The sequence below is a fragment of the Orcinus orca genome, chromosome 15 (assembly GCF_937001465.1).
Source record: "Orcinus orca chromosome 15, mOrcOrc1.1, whole genome shotgun sequence".
Classification (NCBI taxonomy): Eukaryota; Metazoa; Chordata; class Mammalia; order Artiodactyla; family Delphinidae; genus Orcinus; species Orcinus orca.
In genome coordinates this window covers 63,826,759-63,849,555 of record NC_064573.1, presented here as the reverse complement: position 1 = coordinate 63,849,555, position 22,797 = coordinate 63,826,759, and the positions used below count along the sequence as shown (strand labels likewise).

The 22,797-nt window shown below is 44.9% G+C and overlaps 2 protein-coding genes across 4 annotated transcripts in view; both read left to right on the top strand.

Moving 5' to 3' along the window:
• MAPK1 (mitogen-activated protein kinase 1) overlaps positions 1–22,797 on the top strand; it is a 100,277-nt gene that overhangs the window by 52,984 nt on the left and 24,496 nt on the right. For 2 of the 3 annotated variants that reach the window (XM_049698491.1, XM_049698492.1), the window contains exons 2-5: positions 6,413–6,475; positions 7,437–7,619; positions 9,354–9,543; positions 22,089–22,205. In XM_049698491.1, coding sequence (XP_049554448.1) covers positions 6,413–6,475; positions 7,437–7,619; positions 9,354–9,543; positions 22,089–22,205 — 553 coding nt within the window. The remainder of the gene's footprint in view (positions 1–6,412; positions 6,476–7,436; positions 7,620–9,353; positions 9,544–22,088; positions 22,206–22,797) is intronic. The other variant, XM_049698493.1, reaches the window with a different exon arrangement.
• On the top strand, positions 9,413–22,132 carry LOC117203740 (non-histone chromosomal protein HMG-14-like). The gene is made up of 2 exons (XM_033439636.2): positions 9,413–9,543; positions 14,072–22,132. The coding sequence occupies exon 2, from the start codon at positions 14,161–14,163 to the stop codon at positions 14,464–14,466; it is 306 nt and encodes a 101-aa protein (XP_033295527.2). The 5' UTR covers positions 9,413–9,543; positions 14,072–14,160; the 3' UTR covers positions 14,467–22,132.

Below are 22,797 nucleotides of genomic sequence, written 5' to 3'. Positions count from 1 at the left end.
TTTAGCTCTCTTTTAAGCATTTAGTCCAGAATAGCCTTTAGTCAAAGGCTAATTTAGCCCCAGTACTGAGTCAACACCTTTCTGAGGACTCAGTTTTTTGTCCTGGTGTGAGGAGGTCTTTACTGGAAAAGTGGTAGAAGAGGAACTGTTCCCAGCCTTGTTCCACATGGATTAGTCCATCTGCTCCTCTCTGGTGGCTCCTTCCCCAGCCTTGGAATTTGATCATGCACAAGCTCTGATCATTATCAGCTGGACACTCAGAGGGAACCCTCTGTGGATCTCCCCAACCTTCTCTGAAGTTCTCCTCTCCTGTACTCAGCCGCAGAAATTCTGAGTTGGACTCTCCAGATCTTGAATTCTGTCTCAACTCAGGGAGACTACCAGGCTCCATTTGGGTTTCCCTTCTGTTTACTGAAACCTGGAAACTCCAGGCAGTAAGCTGGGGCAGTCACAGGACTCAGCTTGCTGGCCTGTGTTGCCTGTTGCTGGGTGTCAGAAAAATGTTATTTCATAAATACTGTCTGGTTTTTTAAGTTAAGAAGCAAAAGCCTGTGAAGGTATTTAGAACTTTAGGAACTCATTTAAAAACTCAAGTTATTTCCTTCAAGCTGCCTTATCTTATATTACCCACCCCTCACTGGTTATTTTTTTCTCCCAACAGAATAGACAGAAATAGTAAGACAAAATACAATTTAAATTACGTTTTAAATCACTCATGGTCCCATCATCCTAGCTTGTTCTGTATATTGCCTCTTCTAGATAAATATTTTTAAGCTGCAGTCCGTTGGTTTATTTTGAATCTCACCTTTAGTTAATACGATCTTCATACTTAGTTTAATGGCTGCATAGTGACCTGTTATATAAATATTCCATAATGTATTAATCCTTATGTTTGGCAATACAGGTTTTGTTCTTTTAGGTAGTTTTGCAGTAAATACCTTCAAATATCATACCTATTCTTAAGGATGCTCAAAGGGAGAAAGGCAGGTGGGATGATGTTCTATTTATTTCAATCTGCAGTGAGATTTAGCCTGTATTGGGTATTTAGTAAATGTTTGTCAAATGATTGAGGTGGAACATAACTTAAAGTTCAATTAGGTAAAGTTTTCAGTTACCTTTTTAGGAATATTTTTGTTCCATTGGGCATTCATTTTTATTTTTATGGGGGGTTAAAGTAGATAATTATGAAATGTTTATGTTTCCTTCTACTTATTAAATTAAGCCCATATTTTCTACATGTTAATTATAATTATGTCATCAATTTTGGAGGTATAATTTAGTGGAAGACCTTCTTCAGATAAACTTTTACGTTGGAATAATTTTAGGTTTACAGAAAAGTTGCCAGGATAGTGCAGAGGGTTCCCGTAAGCCCCCACCCAGTTTCTGTTTCCCTTGATATTAACATCTTACATTACTGTATGCACTTATCAAAACTGAGAAACCAGCATTGGTATAAAGAAATTTCAGACTTTATTTGGAATTTGCTTTTCCACTGATTTCCTTTTTCTGTTCCAGGATCCAATCCAGGATACTACATGCATTTAGTTGTTATGTCTGCCTGTCTCTCTGTGACTGTTTTCTCACTTTTCTTTTCATGACTTAAAGAGTACTCGTCAAGTATTTTGTAGAATATCCCTCAACTTGGGTTTGTCTGATGTTCTTCTCACTATTAGCCTGGGGTTACAGGTTTGGGAAAAGAATATCACAGAGATGAGCTGCCTTTCTCGCCTCATCCTATCAGGGAGTCACAGTGTCCACATGACGTCACTGGTAGTGGTAACTGATCGCCTGGTGGAGGTGGTATCTGCCAGGCTTCTCCACTGTAAAGTTACTGTCCTTCCCTCTTCACATTCTGTTCTTTTGTTTTTGTTTTTGTTTCTTGCGGTACGCAGGCCTCTCACTGTTGTGGCCTCTCCCGTTGTGGAGCACAGGCTCCAGGCGCGCAGGCTCAGCGGCCATGGCTCACGGGCCCAGCCACTCCGCGGCATGTGGGATCTTCCTGGACCGGGGCACGAACCCGCGTCCCCTGCATCGGCAGGCGGACTCTCAACCACTGCACCACCAGGGAAGCCCACATTCTGTTCTTTTGAAGCAAGTCTCTAAGTTCAGCCTGCCCGCAAGGTGTGGGGGCTGGGAGAGATTGAGTCCCACCTCCTGGAGGGGAGAGGATCTATACATATTACTCCAAGTTCTTCTGTTAGGAGGATTTGTCTCTTCTCCACTGTTTGTTTCTCCCCTGTGAATTTGGTTACAGCTGCTAGAAAGAAGACATAAGTGATTTAGAACGTATAGTTCTGCCATTGAGGAATATAGTCTAATTGAATGGAGAGCATTTGAACAGGACCAAGCTAGGAAACATGAGGTTTATGAAGTAGGCACTACTTCTTGAGTTGCCTGTGGCCACTTTCTCCAAAGCTGTGGCTCCACCATCGTTCCAAGTTGGCTAAGACGGCTCCTGCCTGGTGCACTCCCCTCCCCATTCCATTCCTTCAATAAACTACTACCTGAGGGAACTTCATAAAAATACCGCCATGCTTAAAATCCCTGCCTAACATCTTTTGGTGCCTCCCCAGGGTAAAATTGTAGCTATTTAAGCATGGCCTGGTTCCTGCTTATGCCTCCGGCTTCAACCCCATCCGTGTCCCCTTGGGTCCCACTCTCTTGCCACAGGTTCCCGCAGGCCTCTGTAGCTTTGCATGCACCTCTGCTTTGCCTGAAGTGTGTGCTGCCTTCTCACACCTGCCTAGTTTTGGGGAGTCTTCTTTTCACCCCACCTGGTCCGCCAGCCTTCGACCCACCCACTGCTTTCATAACAGCGTGTGCCTTTTGGTTGTTCCCTTGGATTTGCCAGTCATTCTCCTCCTCGCCTTCTTTAAAAGTAGTCACCTGTGCTGCTTCCACTCCTGTCCCCACTCCCCTCCACTTACTGCCACCCAGGGTACCACACATCAGCTGATTGCAGATTCATTGAATGCTTTCCAATTGTTGTGAAGCATTCCTGTTTGGAACTCTTTATAATCTTGGCTTCTGAAACACCACTCTCTCCTGGTGCTCATAGGTGCTTCCTCACTCTCTAGCTGGTTCCTCCTCCTCTGTCTGCTCCTGAGTTCTGTCATCAGACCTGTTTTCTCCACTTCTCTCTCCTCAGTAGTTCAACCCTCTGTGGCTTCCATTAAAAATTCCCATATCTTACGCCTAACCTTGTTCTCTCTCTTTAATGCTGCTAGAAGCGCAGAGCCATCCGAATCACCTGCAAGCCTCCTCAGATCTTTAAATCAGGAAGTACAAGACTGTCATTGTCTTCCCCTACCCCCATCTTCATTTTGGGCCTCCCAAACCCAGGCCTGCCCCTCATGTTTTCTTTGCAAGGCCTGGGTCAGGAATACAAATGGAGCATCACATACCATATAAATCAAACTAAGAAACAAGAAATGTATTCTCCCCCCTACACCCCCGAGACATAAACTTTCTTAAAGACCTGGAAGATCAGGTTCAAATTGAAAAATCTTGGGCTTTTTAGAGTTGGGTGTCAGCAGTTCGAGGAGAGCAGGCCTCCAGCATAGCCCTCTTCTCTTCCCAGCCAGTGCTGTGCCCCCTCAACCCCCATGAGCTGGAGCTTGTGGACCCCCAGCCCAACAGTTCACGCACCGTGTATACCCTGCAGATAGCTCCCCTTGGCCACCGCTTGTGGTACACACCCTGGAGGAGCATTCTGCTCGCTGCCTTGGGATTCTGGGGCTCCTGATGGCACATTCCCCGGACCCAATAATCACCACTGGGTGAGGAGGTGCCTGGTTGGGTGAGGACCAGCTGTCCCCAGTAGATGGCCTGATAGTTTTCCTCTCCACATGTTGCCTCTCGCCTTCTCTGTGCCCTTGCTCCTCTTTCGAAAGCCTGCTCATCTTTCAGGGTATGGTTTCTACAGGCCTCATCTTTTAATCCTCTCTTTGTTGCCCTTATTTGGACTTAATCTACCCAGCTTCTCCTTGGGTTTCAGAAGTGCTTTACTGTGATAAAAGCAGTGCATGCTGTCTGTTCCTGTCTCCTTCCCTCACTAAATTGCCAGTTTTTTAAGAGCAGGATCGCTGATTGGCTTTGCCCCCAGTACTAACACGAAGTCTCAGAAGTGGGAAGTGCTTCACAAGTGTGGCTTGAATCCACCACAGCTCTGGCGTCACCCTCCTGTTGTTGTGGTAACCCTGTCAAAACAGGAAATGAGGTTAGTTTAGCATGACTTGTTCATAATTGACTCATGCTGGTTCCCTTTTCTTCCCTAAGTGATCACAAAACATCTGTTAAATAATCTACTCCAGAATTTTGTGGGCTTCTACTTCCACATTAACTGGTCAAATATAGTTCTGGAATCTCTGTTCCCACCCACCCTGGCCCTGGAATTCACCATGCATTTGGAGAGCCCTGGCTCCTTTTTTTAATTGCTCTCTTAAGAATTGCTTGATGAACAATATACCAGTGTACAGTTTAAGTTTTGACATATTATACACCCATTAAGCTATCAAAACAATTAGATAATGAACATTCATTGCCTCCAAAAGTTATCTAGCTTCCATTTCCATTTGTGTAATCCCTCCCGCCCAGCAGCCCCAGGTAAACCCTTCTGACGTGCTTTGTGTCCTCATAGACTAGTTTGCATTTTATATAAGTAGAGGTACTTTTCTTTTGGTCTGGCTTTACTCAGCATAATTATTTTGAGATTCATCTGTGTTGTATATATCAACAGTTTGTTTCCTTTTATTGCTGAATAGTAGGAATCTACCGTTTTAAGAATTGAATGTGCTCAGCTATTGGCCTGACCTCCCATTCCCCACCATTTATGTATCTTAGGATAGGATTCATCTGGGACTTGAAGCTGCATTTATGTAAGATGATTGGGTGCTCTCAATAGCTTGAGCTCAAGGGCACAGTAATAGTATAATCTTTGTATCCTGTTAATATAACCAAATGGCTGGATAAAAGTTCCCTCCTTTACTTAGGGGTGTGTGTGTGTGTCTGTGTGTGTGTGTGTCTGTCTGCGCCTCTCTCTCTGTTTTATTTATTTATTTACTTTAAATTTATTTATTATTTATTTTTGGTTGCATTGGGTCTTTGTTGCTGTGCGCAGGCTTTCTCTAGTTTCAGTGAGTGGGGGCTACTCTTCGTTGCGGTGCGTGGGCTTCTTATTGCAGTGGCTTCACTTGTTGTGGAGCACGGGCTCTAGGTGCACGGGCTTCAGTAGTTGTGGCACGCAGGCTCAGTAGTTGTGACTTGTGGGCTCTAGAGCGCAGGCTCAGTAGTTGTGGTGCACGGGCTTAGTTGCTCCGCAGCATGTGAGATCTTCCAGGACCAGGGCTCAAACCCGTGTCCCCTGCATTGGCAGGCGGGTTCTTAACCACTGCGCCACCAGGGACACCCTCTCTCTGTTTTAAATAACATACCCAGTTCCAATTTCATCACTGAGTGTCAGTCGGTACTGTTGGAGGGGCACATTGACCATAAGCCCCTCTCCCCAAGCAGTCTTATTCTCAAAGGCAAGTTTATGCCCGTGTTTGTTTGACTACCATGCTTCAGTAAAACTGGATATTTATTTATTTATTTTTAATTTTTAAATATTTATTTATTTATTTTTGGCTGCGTTCGGTCTTCGTTGCTGCGTGCGGGCCTTCTCTAGTTGAGGCAAGCGGGGGCTAGTCTTCCGTTGCAGCGTGCCGGCTTCTCATTGCGGTGGCTTCTCTTGTGGAGCATGGGCTCTAGGCGTGTGGGCTTCAGGAGTTATGGCATGAGGGCTTAGTAGCTGTGGCTCATGGGCTCTAGAGCGCAGGCTCAGTAGTTGTGGCGCATGGGCTTAGTTGCTCCACGGCATGTGGGATCTTCCCGGACCAGGGCTTGAACCCGTTTCCCCTGCATTGGCAGGCGGATTCTTAACCACTGCGCCACCAGGGAAGCCCTGGTTATTTATAATGTTGAGTGTAAACCAGTATTTTATAACTATTTTAACCTGTGTTCTCTTTTGTTGAACTCAGGCTCTAAAATCTGAATTACCAAAAAAGTTTTGATTTCTAATAGTATTTACTCCCAGTGTTGAATAAGCTTGCTTGAACGACATATCCCTTTGCCTGTCTACCTAAAAATCAGTGGTTTGGGCCTTCTTGCAGCAAACCAAAGCAAAATAAGATTTGAGTAGCTATTCTTTTATTTAAGGAAATAGACGTCATTTCAAAGTGTTGGGGTACCCGAGTGCAATGTATAAATGGTGTGAGAAAGCTGAAGCTGAGTGAGACAATGTCCCTCCTACAGCATAGTTTTGTGGTAGAGTCAGACAGATGCATCAGTAATTCTCAGTATAAGTAGACTGATAGATATCACTGTAGAAGCACAAACTTGAGAATAAACTTATTTTACTGTTTCCTGTTTCTAGCACTTACCCAGAGGAGACCAGAAGTAATGTCTTACTGCCCGTCCGTGTTCTTTCATTGCTTCGGTCAGTGGACCAGATGTTGATACTTGTTAATATGAAAAGCTCTTACAGAAAAGAGTCAATAGAATATTGTTCATAAAGATAGTAGTAATATTCAAGATTCAAATTCATCATAAAATTGAAGATAAAATTATTATTGCTTCTGCTTGGAATTCTATTAAGTCAGACCTTCAGGACAACTTGGAAAGAACTGGGCCCTATGTTATGGCTGTGAAGGTATTTTTTGAACAATACTTTTTAGGTTTTGTTATAAGACTACCCAAACATCTTGATTAAATTTCTTGTGGGGGGGGGGAGGAAGAAATAGTCATGTCATTTTGCACGTAAGACAAAGTTGTTGCAAGCAATCAATGCATCCTCCTGCCCCACCTTTTAATTGAAGTATAGTTGACTTACAATATTAGTTTCAGATATACAGCATAGTGATTTAGTATTTTTACAGATTATGCTCCATTAGGAGTTATTACAAGATAATGGCTATAAGTCCCTGTGCTATGCAGTATATCCTTATTGCTCTCTTGGGTGCATTTTTGTTCGGGTTGAAGATGTGGTTGATGGTCAATTGATTGTTTCTGCTGAGTCAGTGAAATCTAATCCAACAGTAGGAAGTTGTTTTGGAGGCAGAAATGATTGCTCTCACCAGAATGCAGTTGCTGTTAAAAACAGTGGGAAAATGGCTTATGTGTGTCATACGCCCATGTTCCTGGATTTATGAAAATGGACATCTGTACAGTTCCCAGGGCCAGGCCCTCTGTTAGTTTTGAGATTCTGTGTGTGCTGCGTTTTGCCAGCCGCATCCTCCCTAGTTTAAGGCCTCTTTGTGGATTATACACATGCTGCCTTCACGTGTATGAAACAAGTATTTGCTCAGAGTGCTAAACATTTAATACTTTACCGCCTTGTTCTGAGAACTGTTTTTAATGCCATCTCCCCTCCTCCCCTCCTTTTTTATTTATTTTTTTAGCTCTGCTTATGATAATGTCAACAAAGTTCGAGTAGCTATCAAGAAAATCAGCCCTTTTGAGCACCAGACCTACTGCCAGAGAACCCTGAGGGAGATAAAAATCTTACTGCGCTTCAGACATGAGAACATCATTGGAATCAATGATATTATTCGAGCACCAACCATCGAGCAGATGAAAGATGTGTATCCTTTTCAGGCAGCTGCTCCACTGCTCCGTCACCTGGTTGAGTAATGTAACTGGACGTGTCTGCACTTATAGGGGTGGAGGAAAAGTAATAAAGCACATTTAAGGGGAAACTGTACTTTGCTTGTCATTTACTGTAATACTTGCATCATTTACATTTTTTCTCTGATTCATTTTTTCATTTGTCAGTAACTGATTTTAGTATCTTTTTGGCAAATCCAATATTTTCTGTCAGTTTCAGTAAAGATTTCCTTTAAGTGTATAGTGGAAAATTTTGGAGAACACCTTTTCCAGTCACGTGTTTGCCACTCAAGGTATGGTTTGTTATGATGGTGAAAAGGAAAGAGCAGTCAACTGTGGAAGAGGGTGCCCTGTACAGCACCTGGTCAGGTCCAGACTGTCCTGATCTTAGCGCCATTTCACATCTGGGTCCAGTTTTCTTGTTTTTAAAACTGGCGTGCTCGCCCTCATGATCTACAAGGCTGGCTCAGCTCTGAAGTTGTGTGATTAACTATGACAAACATTTAGAAATCTGGACTAAGCAGGTAAAGGCTTGGGTAAAGGAGGCTGCCTGGGTAAAGACTGTGTTTGAAAGGTACAAGTGTGAAGTGTGCTGAGGAGGACCTGATGGGAGAAGGTTCCGGTTCTGGCCGCAGCAATGTTCCCACCAGTTTGCCCACTTTGCATTCTGCCCCTCCAGGGAGAGGCAGCTCACTATCTCCAGGCAGCCTTTCCATTTTTATTTTATTTATTTTTATTTTTATTATTATTTTTTAGCCTTTCCATTTTTAGACAGCTCTGTCACTAAGTTCTGATGATATTTTAAGTGAAATGCCTCCTCCTGCCATCTGTTGTCCTGCTTTACCTTTTGCCTTGGAAATCACATCTCTGTCAGATGACAAGTTTTCCAGTCATGTTTCCTTCAAATTCTGTACCATGTCTCATCTAGCATGAATCTGTAGATGTGTAATATTTACACAGAAATGAATAAAAGAAATGCAAAAACACTAATGAAATAATATCGTGGCGAAGTTAAAACCTAGCCGCTTTTATAATTTATTTTCTGTGGGAATGAATGAAGTTAGCCATAACTAAAATTTTATATGCTGAGATACACGGATAGGCAGGAAAACAAGAGGAGCTCAACCAGGACAGGCCCCTTCCTAGCACAACTTCCTACAGTCTTACACACTTATTTATACTCTTAACCTTAATTGAAGAGTGAAGCAAATAGACTGAGGGTTGAGTTTAGTAGCAAATGTGTTCTAGGCCTGTGTTTCCAAAAGTTTTATGGTTGATTTTTGTCGAGAAGGAGGGGGACAAGAAGGGAGGTAAAAGAACAGTGACGTTTTGAGTTGTTGCTAGGCCAGAGAGGAGGGAGTGCCTGGTGCTGGCCCCCACCCTCCCCCAGCCCTTTCCAACAACCCCAGAGGGCGTCTGTTGATGGTGGACAGCTTGGAGACCAGGACTCATCCACACCACCTGCGTCAGGTCTCCGCTAGGGCATCACTGCGCATATCAGGCAGGCGTGGTGCCTGCTGTCTCACAGGACCTAAGAAGGAGTTCACGACTTTCCGATTCCTTCTGTTGAGGTGTACCAAGTTTTCATCAGGTCCTCATTTCCCTCCCGAGCCTCATGATGTAATAATGGACCCTTTGGCTTCGTTTTGTTTTCAGTGCTTTGCTAAGTGTGACCAGCTATTTTGGTGTGTTATCTTAACCTTTCCAAACAGATATATAGTACAAGACCTCATGGAAACAGATCTCTACAAGCTCTTGAAGACGCAACACCTCAGCAACGACCATATCTGCTATTTTCTTTACCAGATCCTCAGAGGGTTAAAATATATCCATTCAGCTAACGTGCTGCACCGTGACCTCAAACCTTCCAACCTGCTGCTCAACACCACCTGCGATCTCAAGGTCAGCTTGGTTATTTACTCTTAGGGTGATATCTGTTGAAAAACTCATGTTACTGGGGCATGTTTATATTTATTGTTATTCAGATTTTAAATTACACCAGAAATACATGAAAACATTTATGGCAAAAAAAAAATGCAAGTAAAGGGTGCTAGTTCTATTTTTCTTCTCCATCCCATTGCTCCTCCTTCTCCAGAGGTAACCACTGTAACAAATTGGTGTATTTTCATCCAAAGTTTTTTCTATGCTCTTACATACGCATGTACTTTTTAACTTATATATGTAAATAGGATTATGTGTACATTAAAAGATCTATTTCATTGGTCACCTTTTTCTTCGATAAATTTTATACAGTAAACAGAAAACAGCAGAAAAGTTGACCTTAATGATTTCGATTCCTAAATAATGCATTCCCAATAAATAGGAAAACCCTAGATCCTTTATAGTCCTTAGAGTTCTCTTAAAAATGGACAGCATTGGGCTTCCCTGGTGGCGCAGTGGTTGAGAGTCCACCTGCCAATACAGGGGACACGGATTCGTGCCCCAGTCCGGGAAGATCCCACATGCCGCAGAGTGGCTAGGCCCGTGAGCCATGGCCGCTGAGCCTGCACGTCCGGAGCCTGTGCTCCGCAATGGGAGAGGCCACAACAGTGGGAGGCCCTCGTACTGCAAAAAAAAAAAAAAAGGCAGCATTTATATATATTTCTATTTTAATACGTGGCAGAGCTAAATAAGGAGGGAGGTCTACAGCTGTCTCCGGTATGATGAAGGGAATGTGGATTCAGTCTAGTAAAAATGCATGTGAATTTAAGACCTAGATGAATGAAATGACATCCCATGTTCATGGATTGGAAGGCTTAATATTGTTAAGATGGCAGTACTTCCCAGTTTGATCTACAGGTTTAATGCAGTCCGTATCAGAGTCCCAGGTGGCTTTTTTTGCAGAAATGGGCAGGCTGATCCTGAAATGCATATAGAAATTCAAGAGACCCAGAATAGCCAAAACAATCTTATGAAAGAGCAAAGTTAGAGGACTCACACTTCCTGATTTTAAAACTTATTACAAAACTATAGTAATCAAGACATTGTGATACTGGCTAGGAGTAGGCATATAGCTCACTGGAGTAGAATTGAGTCAATAAATAAACCCATATGTTTTTGTTTTTTCATTCATTCATTCATTTATTTTCGGCTGCATTTGGTCTTTTTTTTTTTCCCCCGATATGCGGGCCTCTCACCATTGTGGCCTCTCCCGTTGCGGAGCACAGGCTCCGGGCACGCAGGCTCAGCGGCCATGGCTCACGGGCCCAGCCGCTCCACGGCATGTGGGATCTTCCCGGACCGGGGCACGAACCCATGTCCCCTGCATCGGCAGGCGGACTCTCAACCACTGTGCCACGAGGGAAGCCCTGCGTTTGGTCTTTGTTGCTGCGTACAGGCTTTCTGTAGTTGTGGCAAGTGGGAGCTACTCTTCATTGCGGTGCACAGGCTTCTCATTGCAGTGGCTTGTCTTGTTGCAGAGCACAGGCTCTAGGTGCACGGGCTTCAGTAGTTGTGGCATGCGTGCTCCGTAGTTGTGGCTTGCGGGCTCTAGAGCACAGGCTGAGTAGTTGTAGCACACAGGCTTAGTTGCTTCGCAGCATGTGGGATCTTCCCAGACCAGGGCTCAAACTCGTGTCCCCTGCATTGGCAGGCGGATTCTTAACCACTGCGCCACCAGGGAAGCCCCAACCCATATGTTTATGATCAACTGATTTTTGACAAGAGTGCCAGGATCATTCACTGGGGAAAGAATAGTCTTCACCAAATGGTGCTGGGACAATTGGATAACCACATGCAAAACAAAATGAGTTTGGGCCCCTCCCTGCCTGTACTATGTACAAAAATTAACTCAAAATGGATTAGAGATCTAAGTTTAAAGGCTGAAACTAGAATGCACTTAAAAAACACAGGAGTAGGGGCTTCCCTGGTAGCGCAGTGGTTGGGGGTCCACCTGCCGATGCAGGGGATGTGGGTTCGTTCCCCATGGCGGGAGAGGCCACAGCGGTGAGAGGCCCGCGTACCGCAAAAAAAAACACAAAAAACACAGGAGTAAATTCTTGCAAACTTGTGTTAGGCAGACTTCTTAGACATGACACCAAAAACACAAGCAACAACATTTTTTTTTTATAATGGATTTCAGGGAGTTCCCTGGTTGCCTAGTGGTTAGGACTCAGTGCTTTCACTGCTGTGGCCTGAGTTCAATCCCTGGTCGGGAACTGAGATCCTGTAAGCTGCGTGGCGTGGCATGGCATGGCGTGGCGTGGCGTGGCATAGCCAAAAAAAAAAATATTTCATCAAGATGAGAAGCATGTACTACAAAGTAAATCATCAAGAGAGTGAAAAGACAACCCCCAGAATGAGAGAAAATATTTGTAAATCATATATGTGATAAGAGATTTATATCTAGAATATATGAAAAACTCTTACAGCTTAACAACTAAAAGATAAATGGCACAATTTAAAAGTGGGCAAAGAATCTGAAAAGACCAAGGATCTAACGAAGGTATACAAACAACCAATAAGTACATGAAAAGATGCTTGACATCATTAGTCAGTGGGGAAATGCAAATCAAAACCACAGTGAGATACCACTTCACACACACTACGATGATATAATCAGATGATAAGTGTCAGCAAGAATTCGGCCCCAGGTGTATACCTGAGTGGAATGAAAACATGCATCTGCACACAGACAGATATAGAAATATTCATAGTGGCATAATAGCCCAAAGGAGGAAGTAATTCAGATGTCCAAATGACAGTGGTTAAATAGAATGTGGTGGATCCATACAGTGTAATAAAAAGGAATGAAGTACTGATATGTGCTACAATATGGATGCATCTTTTTTTTAAATGGATTTTAATGAGTTATTTATGTTTTATTTTTGGCTGCATTGGGTCTTCATTGCTGCATGTGGGCTTTCTCTAGTTGCGGCTAGTGGGGGCTACTCTTTGTTGCAGTGCGCGGGCTTCTCATTGTGGTGGCTTCTCTTGTTGTGGAGCACGCATGGGCTCTAGGCACACAGACTTCAGTAGTTGTGGCACATGGGCTTAGTCGTTGTGGCTCGTGGGCTCTAGAGCGCAGGCTCAGTAGTTGTGGCACACGGGCTTAGTAGCTCCACGGCATGTGGGATCTTCCCGGACCAAGGCTCGAACCCATTTCCCCTGCATTGGCAGGTGGATTCTTAACAACTGTGCCAACAGGGAAGCCCAATGTGGATGCATCTTGCAGACATTATTAAGTATGTGAGGGAAAGAAACCAGTCATAAAAGATCACGTATTGTAGAATAGATGTGTCTGTAGAGATGGAAGGTAGATGAGCAGTTGCTGTGGACTGGTGGGATTGGAGAGGCATTGGGAGAGACTGCTGATGGGCACAAGGTTTCTTTTTGAGGTTATAAAAATGTTCTAAACTTGGATAGTGGTAATGGTCATATAGCTCTGTGATATAATATCAAAAACCATTGAACTGCACACTTTAAACGGGAGAATTGTGTAGTATGTGAATTATATCTCAATAAATTTGTTTGAAAAGTACATATAGATGAATAGCAGTGATCATTTTGTGGACCTCACTTCCACAGACGTTCCTGTGGGAAGCTGTGTAAGGTATACCTGGCAAGGGAGGTGAGTGTCTGTCCCTGCAGTCTGAAAACTGATAGGTCAGGGGTCTGATAAGCAATAGATGATTGCAGTACTGTCTGCTGTAACGCACACAAAGGAGAGAGGTGAGTTGGTTCTGGCCAAGCTGTGAGGCATCAGGAAGGAGGATTGTCGTGCTGTCCCTCTCAGCATGTCAGGCTTGCAGTGGGCGAGTGGCTGTGTTGGGCGCAGGCAGAAGGAACAACAGAAATATAGTAAGAATAAGAAGTAAGGGACGAGTGTACCAACACTGAGGCCTGCGCTGTGTGGCTGCAGCTTTGGTGATCACTGAAGTGTTGATCATGAAGAGCCTTCTGGAACTATCTAAAAAGGCAGTGGGGGGCTTCCCTGGTGGCGCAGTGGTTGAGACTCTGCCTGCCAATGCAGGCGACATGGGTTCGTGCCCTGGTCCGGGAAGATCCCACATGCCGCGGAGCAGCTGGGCCCGTGAGCCATGGCCACTGAGCCTGCGCGTCCGGAGCCTGTGCTTCGCAACGGGAGAGGCCACAACAGTGAGAGGCCCGAATACCGCAAAAAAATAAAATAAAATAAAATAAAAAGGCAGTGGGTCCTGTCATCAGGCAGTCATCTTATCCACTGTCATTGGGTGTTTAAAGCAGGATGGCAGATGTCCTGTGAGACGTTGTGGAGGACAGCTTCCTGCATCAGATATGACTCGGTTGGACTCTGTCACCTCTTAGGATCCTTCTGAGTTAAATTCATGTACTTCCTACATAGGGTGTAGCCAGATCCCTGTGCATGGATCTGTGCAAATGAGAGCCAGGTTGGCACACAAGGAATGGCCATACTTTGTCGGCTCTTAGTGATTTTTTTGAAAAATTACAGTGAAGAGCGGCCAGGCAGCCCAGCTTCGTGAAGGCTCTCGGCGCGCCGTGGCCCCCAGGCACCCGCCACGCGCCCGCCCCACCACCACTATGCCCAAGAGGAAGGTCACCTCCGCTGAGGGGGCGGCGAAGGAGGAGCCCAAGAGGAGATCGGCGAGGTTGTCAGCTAAACCGGCTCCTGCAAAAGTGGAAACGAAGCCAAAAAAGGCGGCAGGAAAGGATAAATCTTCTGACAAAAAAGTGCAAACTAAAGGGAAAAGGGGAGTGAAGGGAAAACAGCCTGAAGTGGCTAACCAAGAGACTAAAGACGACTTACCTGCAGAAAATGGAGAAACTAAAAATGAGGAGAGCCCAGCTTCTGATGAAGCAGGAGAGAAAGAAGCCAAGTCTGATTAATATCACACACCTTGTCCTATCAGTGGTCCGTTTCCCTTCTTGTACAATCCAGAGGAATATTTTTATCAACTATTTTGTAAATGCAAGTTTTTTAGTAGCTCTAGAAACATTTTTAAAAAGGAAGGAATCCCACCTCATCCCATTTTTTAAGTGTAAATGCTTTTTTTTCAGAGGTGAAATCATTTGCTGATTGTTTATTTTTTGGTACAACCAGAAAATAGTGGGATATTAAATATGGGAGGCTTTGATTGTCTTGGGTGTCAGCTTAACATTCCACAGATGGAGGGTAGCTTTTATATCCTATAATACAAAGCGTACTAAATGGCAGTTTGGAGTCAGTTGTCCATTTAATGTCTTAAACACTTTAAATTACTTCTCTTCCCACATTGTTTTTGGTAGAATTGTTTCCTAAAGCAAACCACTCACCCCTTGATCGTGGCTCTCCTGGGCAGAATTTTGTGCACTCTGTAACATCTTTGGTCATGGTAGTCCAGTTCTTCTAGTAACTGTTAATGTGCTGTGACGATTGACAATTTGAGTATGTAGTGTATATGACATTAAATTGTGAATTAGTGGGACTTACGATGTAACAGCATATCAATATTTGAAGATATTGGTACTTGATATCCTTTGAAGGAAAATTTGCCCCCAAATTTTAAGCTGGAAAGTCACTGGAATAACTGTTCAGAAAAGAATCACAACTACATGATTTTTTAGGTTTTTGGTACATATGTTGAGAATTGTGTACAAATTGAAATGTCTGTGTACTGATCCTCAAAACAGCCAATAAAATCTCAATTATGAAAGAATTTCTTGAAGCACATGAAAAAAAAATTACAGTGAATATTTTTATGTCTCCTAGTGCTTTTTTTTTCTTTCTGTTTCTTATCAGAGTCCTTTTATGGCAGATTGCTTTTGTTTGTTTTTGGAGAGCCATTGTTAATATTTTAAGTATGTAATATTTCTGGGAAAAGATGACTTTTACTTTGACTTGAAAATGCTCGTCCTTAAGAAGAAGCACAGAACTAGACTACTTTGTCTGTTGTCTCTTCACTGTTTGTGGACTTGTCTTTACCTCGGGCCATTTTATTCACTGCTCACCAAAATGGACACCCACACTGATATATATGTCTTGTTGGCCATCTGCACAATCCAGGCATTGTTTTCAAAACGCAATTTTAACACACACTCAGAAACACAATAGGATGTTTTAGATATTTACAGCAGTGAAATTCACCCACATTTCAAAATGTCCATGTGGGGTGTACATCATCCACGTGGGCATGAATATTCAGGAGAGACTCTTATTCCAGAGATGAGTGTGGTATGTCACCGAGTCACCAATTTGCCGTGGGAGCGTGTCCAACAGCCAGGGCACGTGCACGTGGGAGGGTGGAGCTCTGGACTCACCGAATGCCCATCACATCCTCAGACCTTGCGGTGACCGTGATGCTGTCCCACGAGCCCTGTACCTAGAAAGTTTGTGACCAGTGGCCTTACTGACTTGTTATTTGGTCCTTTTTGAATTTTCAAGTAGGTAATGATGTCACATTTTCCATTAGCTTCTGTGTTACTAAGTATTTTCTAGTCTTGAGCCCTCAGGATATCAACTCTTCTCAGTGTCTTAGACCTTTAGTTTTTGGCTCTATAAACATGCTTTGTACTTGTTACCTGAAGCCCAGAGACCCAGCAGACACCAGCCTCTCAGGGCCCTCCTGAGACCCTCTCCTTGTAGGCTTCCTCTTTATTTCTGAGGGCCGCAGAAAAGCAAGGGCTGTAGACCCTATTTCGAGATTCTGCTCACATATTTTTAATGAAACTGCCAGGGGAGTGTGGTCTCCAGCAGTCCGTGTCCTCGCCGTTTGCGTACTGAGCCCCCAGCAGCCCCAGGAGGAGTTCCAGGCTGCTAGGCTCACAGCACATGTGGTTCTGGGTGTGCATGGGAAGGAGGACTTCGAAAGATACAAAATGAAACGTCTTTGGGGCTGGCTTTTGTTTTATGAGAATTTGAATTTGCTCAACCCAAAAAATAGCCAAGTAGGAGTGATAGGTCATTTTATATTTCTTGTACTGTATCCTGGTTGTCTACCTTCCTTCTTATGGAATTGTAATGAATTTTATTACTTTTTTATTTTGAAGCCTTGACAGTTTTTTGGTTAATGCTGTATTAGCTTTCAGTGTTGTAGTGTTAAAGGAACTTTAAAGAATCCCATGAGCTTTCCATTGATGACCATGAGTGGAGTTGTGAAATCTTTCTTTTTTTTTTTAATATTTATTTATTTGGCTGCGCCGGGTCTTAGTTGCAGCACACGAGATCTTTGTCGTGTGCAGGATCTTTAGTTGCAGCATGTGGGATCTAGTTCCTGGACCAGGGATCGAACCCAGGCCCCCTGCATTGGGAGCGTGGAGTCTTAGGCACTGGACCACCAGGGAATTCCCGAGTTGTGCAGTCTTGTAGAGGTCTAAACCCTACATCACCCTCTTTATTTTTTAAATTATAATCAAAAATTTTGAGAACCTGCTGGTTCTGTGCCTTATACTAGGAGTGGAGGATACAAGTAATGAAACACGATCCTCCTTATACTAGCTCACTATTCTGAAAATTGGTAACTAAAGGGAGGAAAGGATTAAACATTTTCCCTGTCTTTCCAGTGAGATCTGGGCATCAGGGTAAGAAAATAGCCCCAGTTGATGAATGATGGCTCTTCCTTAAAATAAATGCCAGCTAATAAATGCACAAGGAATAATAAAATTAGAAAAGTCGCCATTTTGCAGCCTCCAGTGACGTAATTGATTTGTGCCATATAATCCCTGGACCCTCTGCTCAGACTCCAGTCCCCTGGGTGGGCTGCCACCGCCTCCCCATGTGGACTCCCTGTTCACCTCACACCTAGACCGTGTCCTGATCTGAAGCCCTCTCTCAAGCCCACCAGGCTGCTGCGGTTCCTCCCAGCCCACAGTGACCCTCAGGCCACAGGACCCCTTCTGATGGCTTCCAGACAGGAGGAGCGACTGCCGCTTTAGTTCTTGTTTAAAGAAGGAGCTGTACTGCAGCGTTCCGCATGGAGAAGGAATGCTGCTAATTCTAAAACTTGGGCTTCCCTGGTGGCACAGTGGTTGAGAGTCCGCCTGCTGATGCAGGGGACATGAGTTCGTGCCCCGGTCTGGGAAGATCCCACATGCCGCGGAGCGGCTGGGCCCGTGAGCCGTGGCCACTGAGCCTGCGCATCTGGAGCCTGTGCTCCGCAACGGGAGAGGCCACAACAGTGAGAGGCCCGTGTACTGCAAAAAATAAAATAACTCTAAAACTTTTCCTTCTTCATCTTGCCACTCTGAACAATGCAGTTTTTTTTAACATTATTAAGTATTAATGTAAGATTTTACATTAATGGTAATGCTGTACCCTGGTTTTTACTTTTAAGAGATAATCAGTAGTTCAGATACTGTGAGAAGTGGTTAGTACTAGAGTCTCTTGCCAGTTAATCCACCTGAGTTGCTATGCTTCCTATAAACATTTGAAATAAGGCATTTATTCACCTGATGTTGAGAGCCCACTCCACTTAGGGATAAAAAGTTAGTTGAGTATTGCCTTTTTCTAGGGACTTATATTCCAGCTGTGGGGATGGGCATATATCCAGCTAACTGTCATGGATTGTGGGTATGTGCTTACATATAATACATGTCAAACAAAGTATTACCAGAGTTCAGAAAAGTGAGCTGTTGGTGGGATTGGTGTTGGTTCCTGGGAAACCTCTCAGAAGAGGTCACTTTCATGCTGGTATTTAGGGTCAGGCAATGGTGAGCATCAGGTCCTCAACTGAGAGGGCGTCACGGAGTCAGGAAGGGCATGGAACTGTTGGTAGGAGCAGATGTGGCACAGAGATAGATGGTGGTGGGAGACACCCGAGCAGACAGTGTGTGGAGGGTCTTTGCTTAAAGAATTTGGGCTTTATTTAGTAGGCAGAGGGGATTGGTTAAAAGTTTTTTGAGCCAGAAAGGTGATTTATGTTTCAGAAATAACACTCAGGCAGGAATTTCAAGGAGGAATCAGATTGCAGTCAGGTAAAGTGAGTCTCCCTAATTCCAGACAGACTAAGGCCCTTTCAGTTGAGATGTTGGAGGGGCAGCCAGTTGAAGAGCCGCTTGGGGAGGTTTCAGCTGTGGGGCCACCCTTCCCTCACACACCCCCAGGCAGTTGCTCTGGTTTCCCAAGGTCTTCCTGTGGCTGGCATCTCTTCAGTGTTCCAGTGTCACTGCACGTGGGTCCTCCTCAGAGAGGGCTGCTCCGTCTTAATACGCACGCTGTCCGGCACCACTATGTTAGCTGTGTCTTGCTCTATAACAATCACCTCAAAATGTAGTGGCCTTCCAAAGAAGAAGAAATTGAGGATAAAAAGACCAAGTGAAGGCAGAACACAGAGGGTTTTTTGGGCGGTGAAACTATTTCTGTATGACAGTGTACTGGTGGATACATGTCATTACACACTTGTCAAAACTCATAGAATGTACAACACCACGAGTGAACCTGAAGGTAAACTGTGGACTTCAGGTGATAATGATGTGTCAGTGTAGGTTCCTCGACTGTAACAGATGTCCCGCTCTGGTGCAGGATGTTGATAGTAGGGGAGGCTCTGCCTGGCGGGGGAGGCAGGTGTACATGGGGAACTCTTTGTACTTTCTGCTGAATTCTGCTGTGAACCCAAAATGGCCCTAGAAAAAGAAAATCTGTTATTAAAAAAAGAAATGTAGTGGGCTTAAACAACAAGAATCATGTTTGAGTTCATAGTTTCTGCAGGTGAGGAGTTCAGTCAGGGTGCAGTGGTGGGCAGTGACTGGTCTCTGCTCCAGCCTCTGGGCCTCAGCTAGAAGATATGTGGGTGGAGCCTCAAGTCATCTCCCACAGGGCCTGGCAGTTGATGCCAAGGAACGGCCACGTGTAGCCCACGTGGCCTGGTGTCCTCACAACGTGGGCAGAGGGTTCCAAGTACCCCAGTGGAGAGAGCCAGGTAGAAGCCACATTGCATTTTATGATTTTGCCTCGGGAGTCTCACAGCATCACTTCCACTATATTCTGTTGGTTTAGGCAGTTACAAAGGTTTGGTCAGATTCAAGAGAAGGGAAGTTAGATCCTGCCCTCTTTTTTTTTTTTTTTTTTTTTGCGGTATGCAGGCCTCTCACTGTTGTGGCCTCTCCCGTTGCGGAGCACAGGCTTCGGATACGCAGGCTCAGCGGCCATGGCTCCCAGGCCCAGCCGCTCAGCGGCATGTGGGATCTTCCCGGACTGGGGCACGAACCCATGTCCCCTGCATCGGCAGGCGGACTCTCAACCACTGTGCCACCAGGGAAGCCCGATCCTGCCCTCTTGATAAAAATTCAGCCAAAGATCTTGAAACAGGAGCGTGGGTAAGGGTTGTATTGATGATCCTCTTTAGAAAAATCCAGTCTGCCACAGCTGTGTTTAAAGTTGCTCACACCACTTATCCTGTCTTTGTGTTTAAGAATCTCATAAAGCCTCCCAAAGTGCGGCTTCTGTTACTTTGTCCACGCTCCCAGAGGTGTGTGGAGACGTCAGCCTCGGTACTTGGCCTCACTGAGCTGGGAATTTCCTATATGCTGTTTTTCTTTTAATCTGGGATTTGTTTTGTGGTTCCACTGACCCACAAAAAGCTGTGGATGAAGTCTGGACCCATCCACGCTGTGTGGGGCTGAGTGTAGTAGAGGGCAGTGAAAGATCTGGGAATCCTGGTCAGGGACTTGCGGTGCATTTACTCTGCTGCTGAGATGCAGTATTTCTTCTCTGAGCACATGACTCAGAATATGGCTTCAAGTGTCCATTTACATGCAGAAGGCAGACCAAGTGCTGAGCTTTGATTGAACTTGAATCAGAGGATGAGGTGTTAGCCCTGAAAAAAGAGAAACTGTGGGCTGTATTGAAAGTTGAAGCCACACGGAATTGACGTGAATTGGTTGTAGTCCAGCGTGGCAAATGGTGACTTCTGGATGGCTTAGAGGACCCACCTTTGCATGTAAGGAGAAATCGCTCCTCTCTTGCTTCCTGAGCTGGAATCACGCCTGCAGGGATTGTACTGCTAGTGAACTGAGTATTCCTGCAGTTTGTTTCATGGGACTTGGTAGAATAGGCTCTAAGGAAACAAATAGGGTGCAGGTATGTCGAAAGCCTCAAGATCAGTCAGGCTGAGGTTAGAGCTTACCACGGTCCCCCTGTAAAACTTATGGCCCTCCATCAGCCCGATCCTCTGACAGGCCCGGGACTGTCGAGGGTGCGACGGCATCAGCAGGCTGGCCGGCTCGAGAGGTGAGGCTGGTGCTGGGGGGCACGGGGTGGTGATGAAGGCCAAGAGGGGACTGTCAGCTGCAAGAGGGTCCAGACAGCCTCACCATGCAGCTCTGTTAGGGTGCGCTTAGAGCGTAGCCTGTGGAAGAGCAACTGGGGAAGCAAATGTGGCATTGGCTCCTTTTGAAGATGCAGTGACAGTATGTCAAAAGACAGAAATTGGGCAACACAGATACGTCACTTCTCTTGAAAGCTGCGGTCGAAGCAAGCAGCAGGGCCTGTGGGGTCAGAGGTGCCACATGGGGATGCCAGTGTCCAAGGCTAGAGGGAGACACTGGTGAAGTGGATGGGAGCATTCAGAATCTTTCTGAATTGTCGAGAACTTCAACTATGGGATATCTGAGCAGAGGTTGATGTCCATTTACGTGTCATGAGTATCTCTGAGGTGTGTCCCTTCCTCCTTATCCTATTTTTATGGCCTGAGCTCAGACCCTTTTCACTTCTTAGGTGAATTAAAGCAATAAGCCTCCAAAGTGATCTCTGTCTTCCAGGCTGCCTTCTGCTAGACTCTGGCCTGTCTTTGTTAACATCTCTCTCTCTTTCTCGGGTTAGTTCCCCAGGAGCTAGGAATTAAAATATACTGCAATTGTACGAGATTAAATATGTTATAGTTACTTTCCTTATACATTGGAGCTGGAGTAGCACCAAAGCATTGACTGGTGAAAGGCCAGCAAGTACTTTTGTGAGTCAGGAGAAATTAGAAGCTGGGTGTTTGTTTTTTTAAAAAAGATTCATCTTCAATATGTGAAATATCTTTTAAAGGTTTGGGAGTGGGTTTGGCTACGTGGAGGGGGAAGGAGGTAGGAAGGAGGTAGGAAGAGCAAGTGGAGGACCAGCAGGAGGTCAGGTCTGCGGGGAGAGGAACTGATCCCATGGTGATCACCCCCAAGCGTCAGCAGCAGAGGTCTGGTCTCCTAGTCTCTAGTGGGTAGCCTTATTTTCTGAGCAGAACAGTTTTTGTCAAGTGGCCTAAGCAAGGTTGCTGTGGGATAAGCAGATAATGAGAGGTGAGGATACTGTCCTCTGAAGATGTGTTCTGTTCAAGGCTCCTCCAGCCTGTTCCTGTCTGATGCGCGGCAGCTGCCTTTCAGATTGCGGTGAGGATTAGGTAAGAGTGAGTGTGTAGAATTCCAAGAAGCATCTGCCACATAGGAATGGTAGCAGTTACTTGTCATCATTACTGCTGTTGTCTTTTTTGTGTTTATGATGTTTTGATGTTAAATTGGTTAGAATCTCTAAGAACGTGTCCTGTTATTTTCTCTCTTAGATCTGTGACTTTGGCTTGGCCCGTGTTGCAGATCCGGACCATGATCACACAGGGTTCCTGACAGAGTACGTTGCCACACGTTGGTACAGGGCTCCGGAAATTATGTTGAATTCCAAGGTAAGGACCAAGTTTGCATAAAAAGAAAACCAAGAGGCAAAAGAACTTTGGACGTGAGTTGCAGTAAGCCTCCCACTCAGTAAGTTTCTTTCAGCCTGGGTTGAGGCCTAGCCTGTCTGGTCAGAACCAAGGTATGTCTTTGTCTCCCATTCAACACTGAACTTCTGGGCCCTCGGCTGGGGTAGTGCTGATGTGTTACAGAGTTGGAGGGCCCGCCTCCCTAGTCACTGGTACAATGAATGTTCTGTGTCCCACCCCCTGGTCAGCTCTCCTGCAGTCCTACCTGGGGCAGCTTTCACTCCTGTGGCTGCCACTGCCAGGGTCAGGCTGGCTCTGTGTCAGAGATGAGCTCTGTATACGGTGTGTGTTTCTGTGAATGCGGACCAGAGCTTTTCTGTAAAGGTCAGACATACCTGTTAATGAAGAATGCCTCTTTAGCAAAATTATAGTATAATTGGAAGAAAACATTGGTGTGGAAAAAATTGGAGCTGCTATAATTCTTTCAAAATTATGTGATGGTCCTGCTTCCAAATGGTAGTCCCTGCATCTGGATCAAAAGCACACTTCTAACAAGGTCTTTGTCTGGGTCATA

Excerpts from the sequence above, each read along its gene's own strand:
- LOC117203740 (XM_033439636.2), top strand. The coding sequence starts at position 14,161 with ATGCCCAAGAGGAAGGTCACCTCCGCTGAGGGGGCGGCGAAGGAGGAG.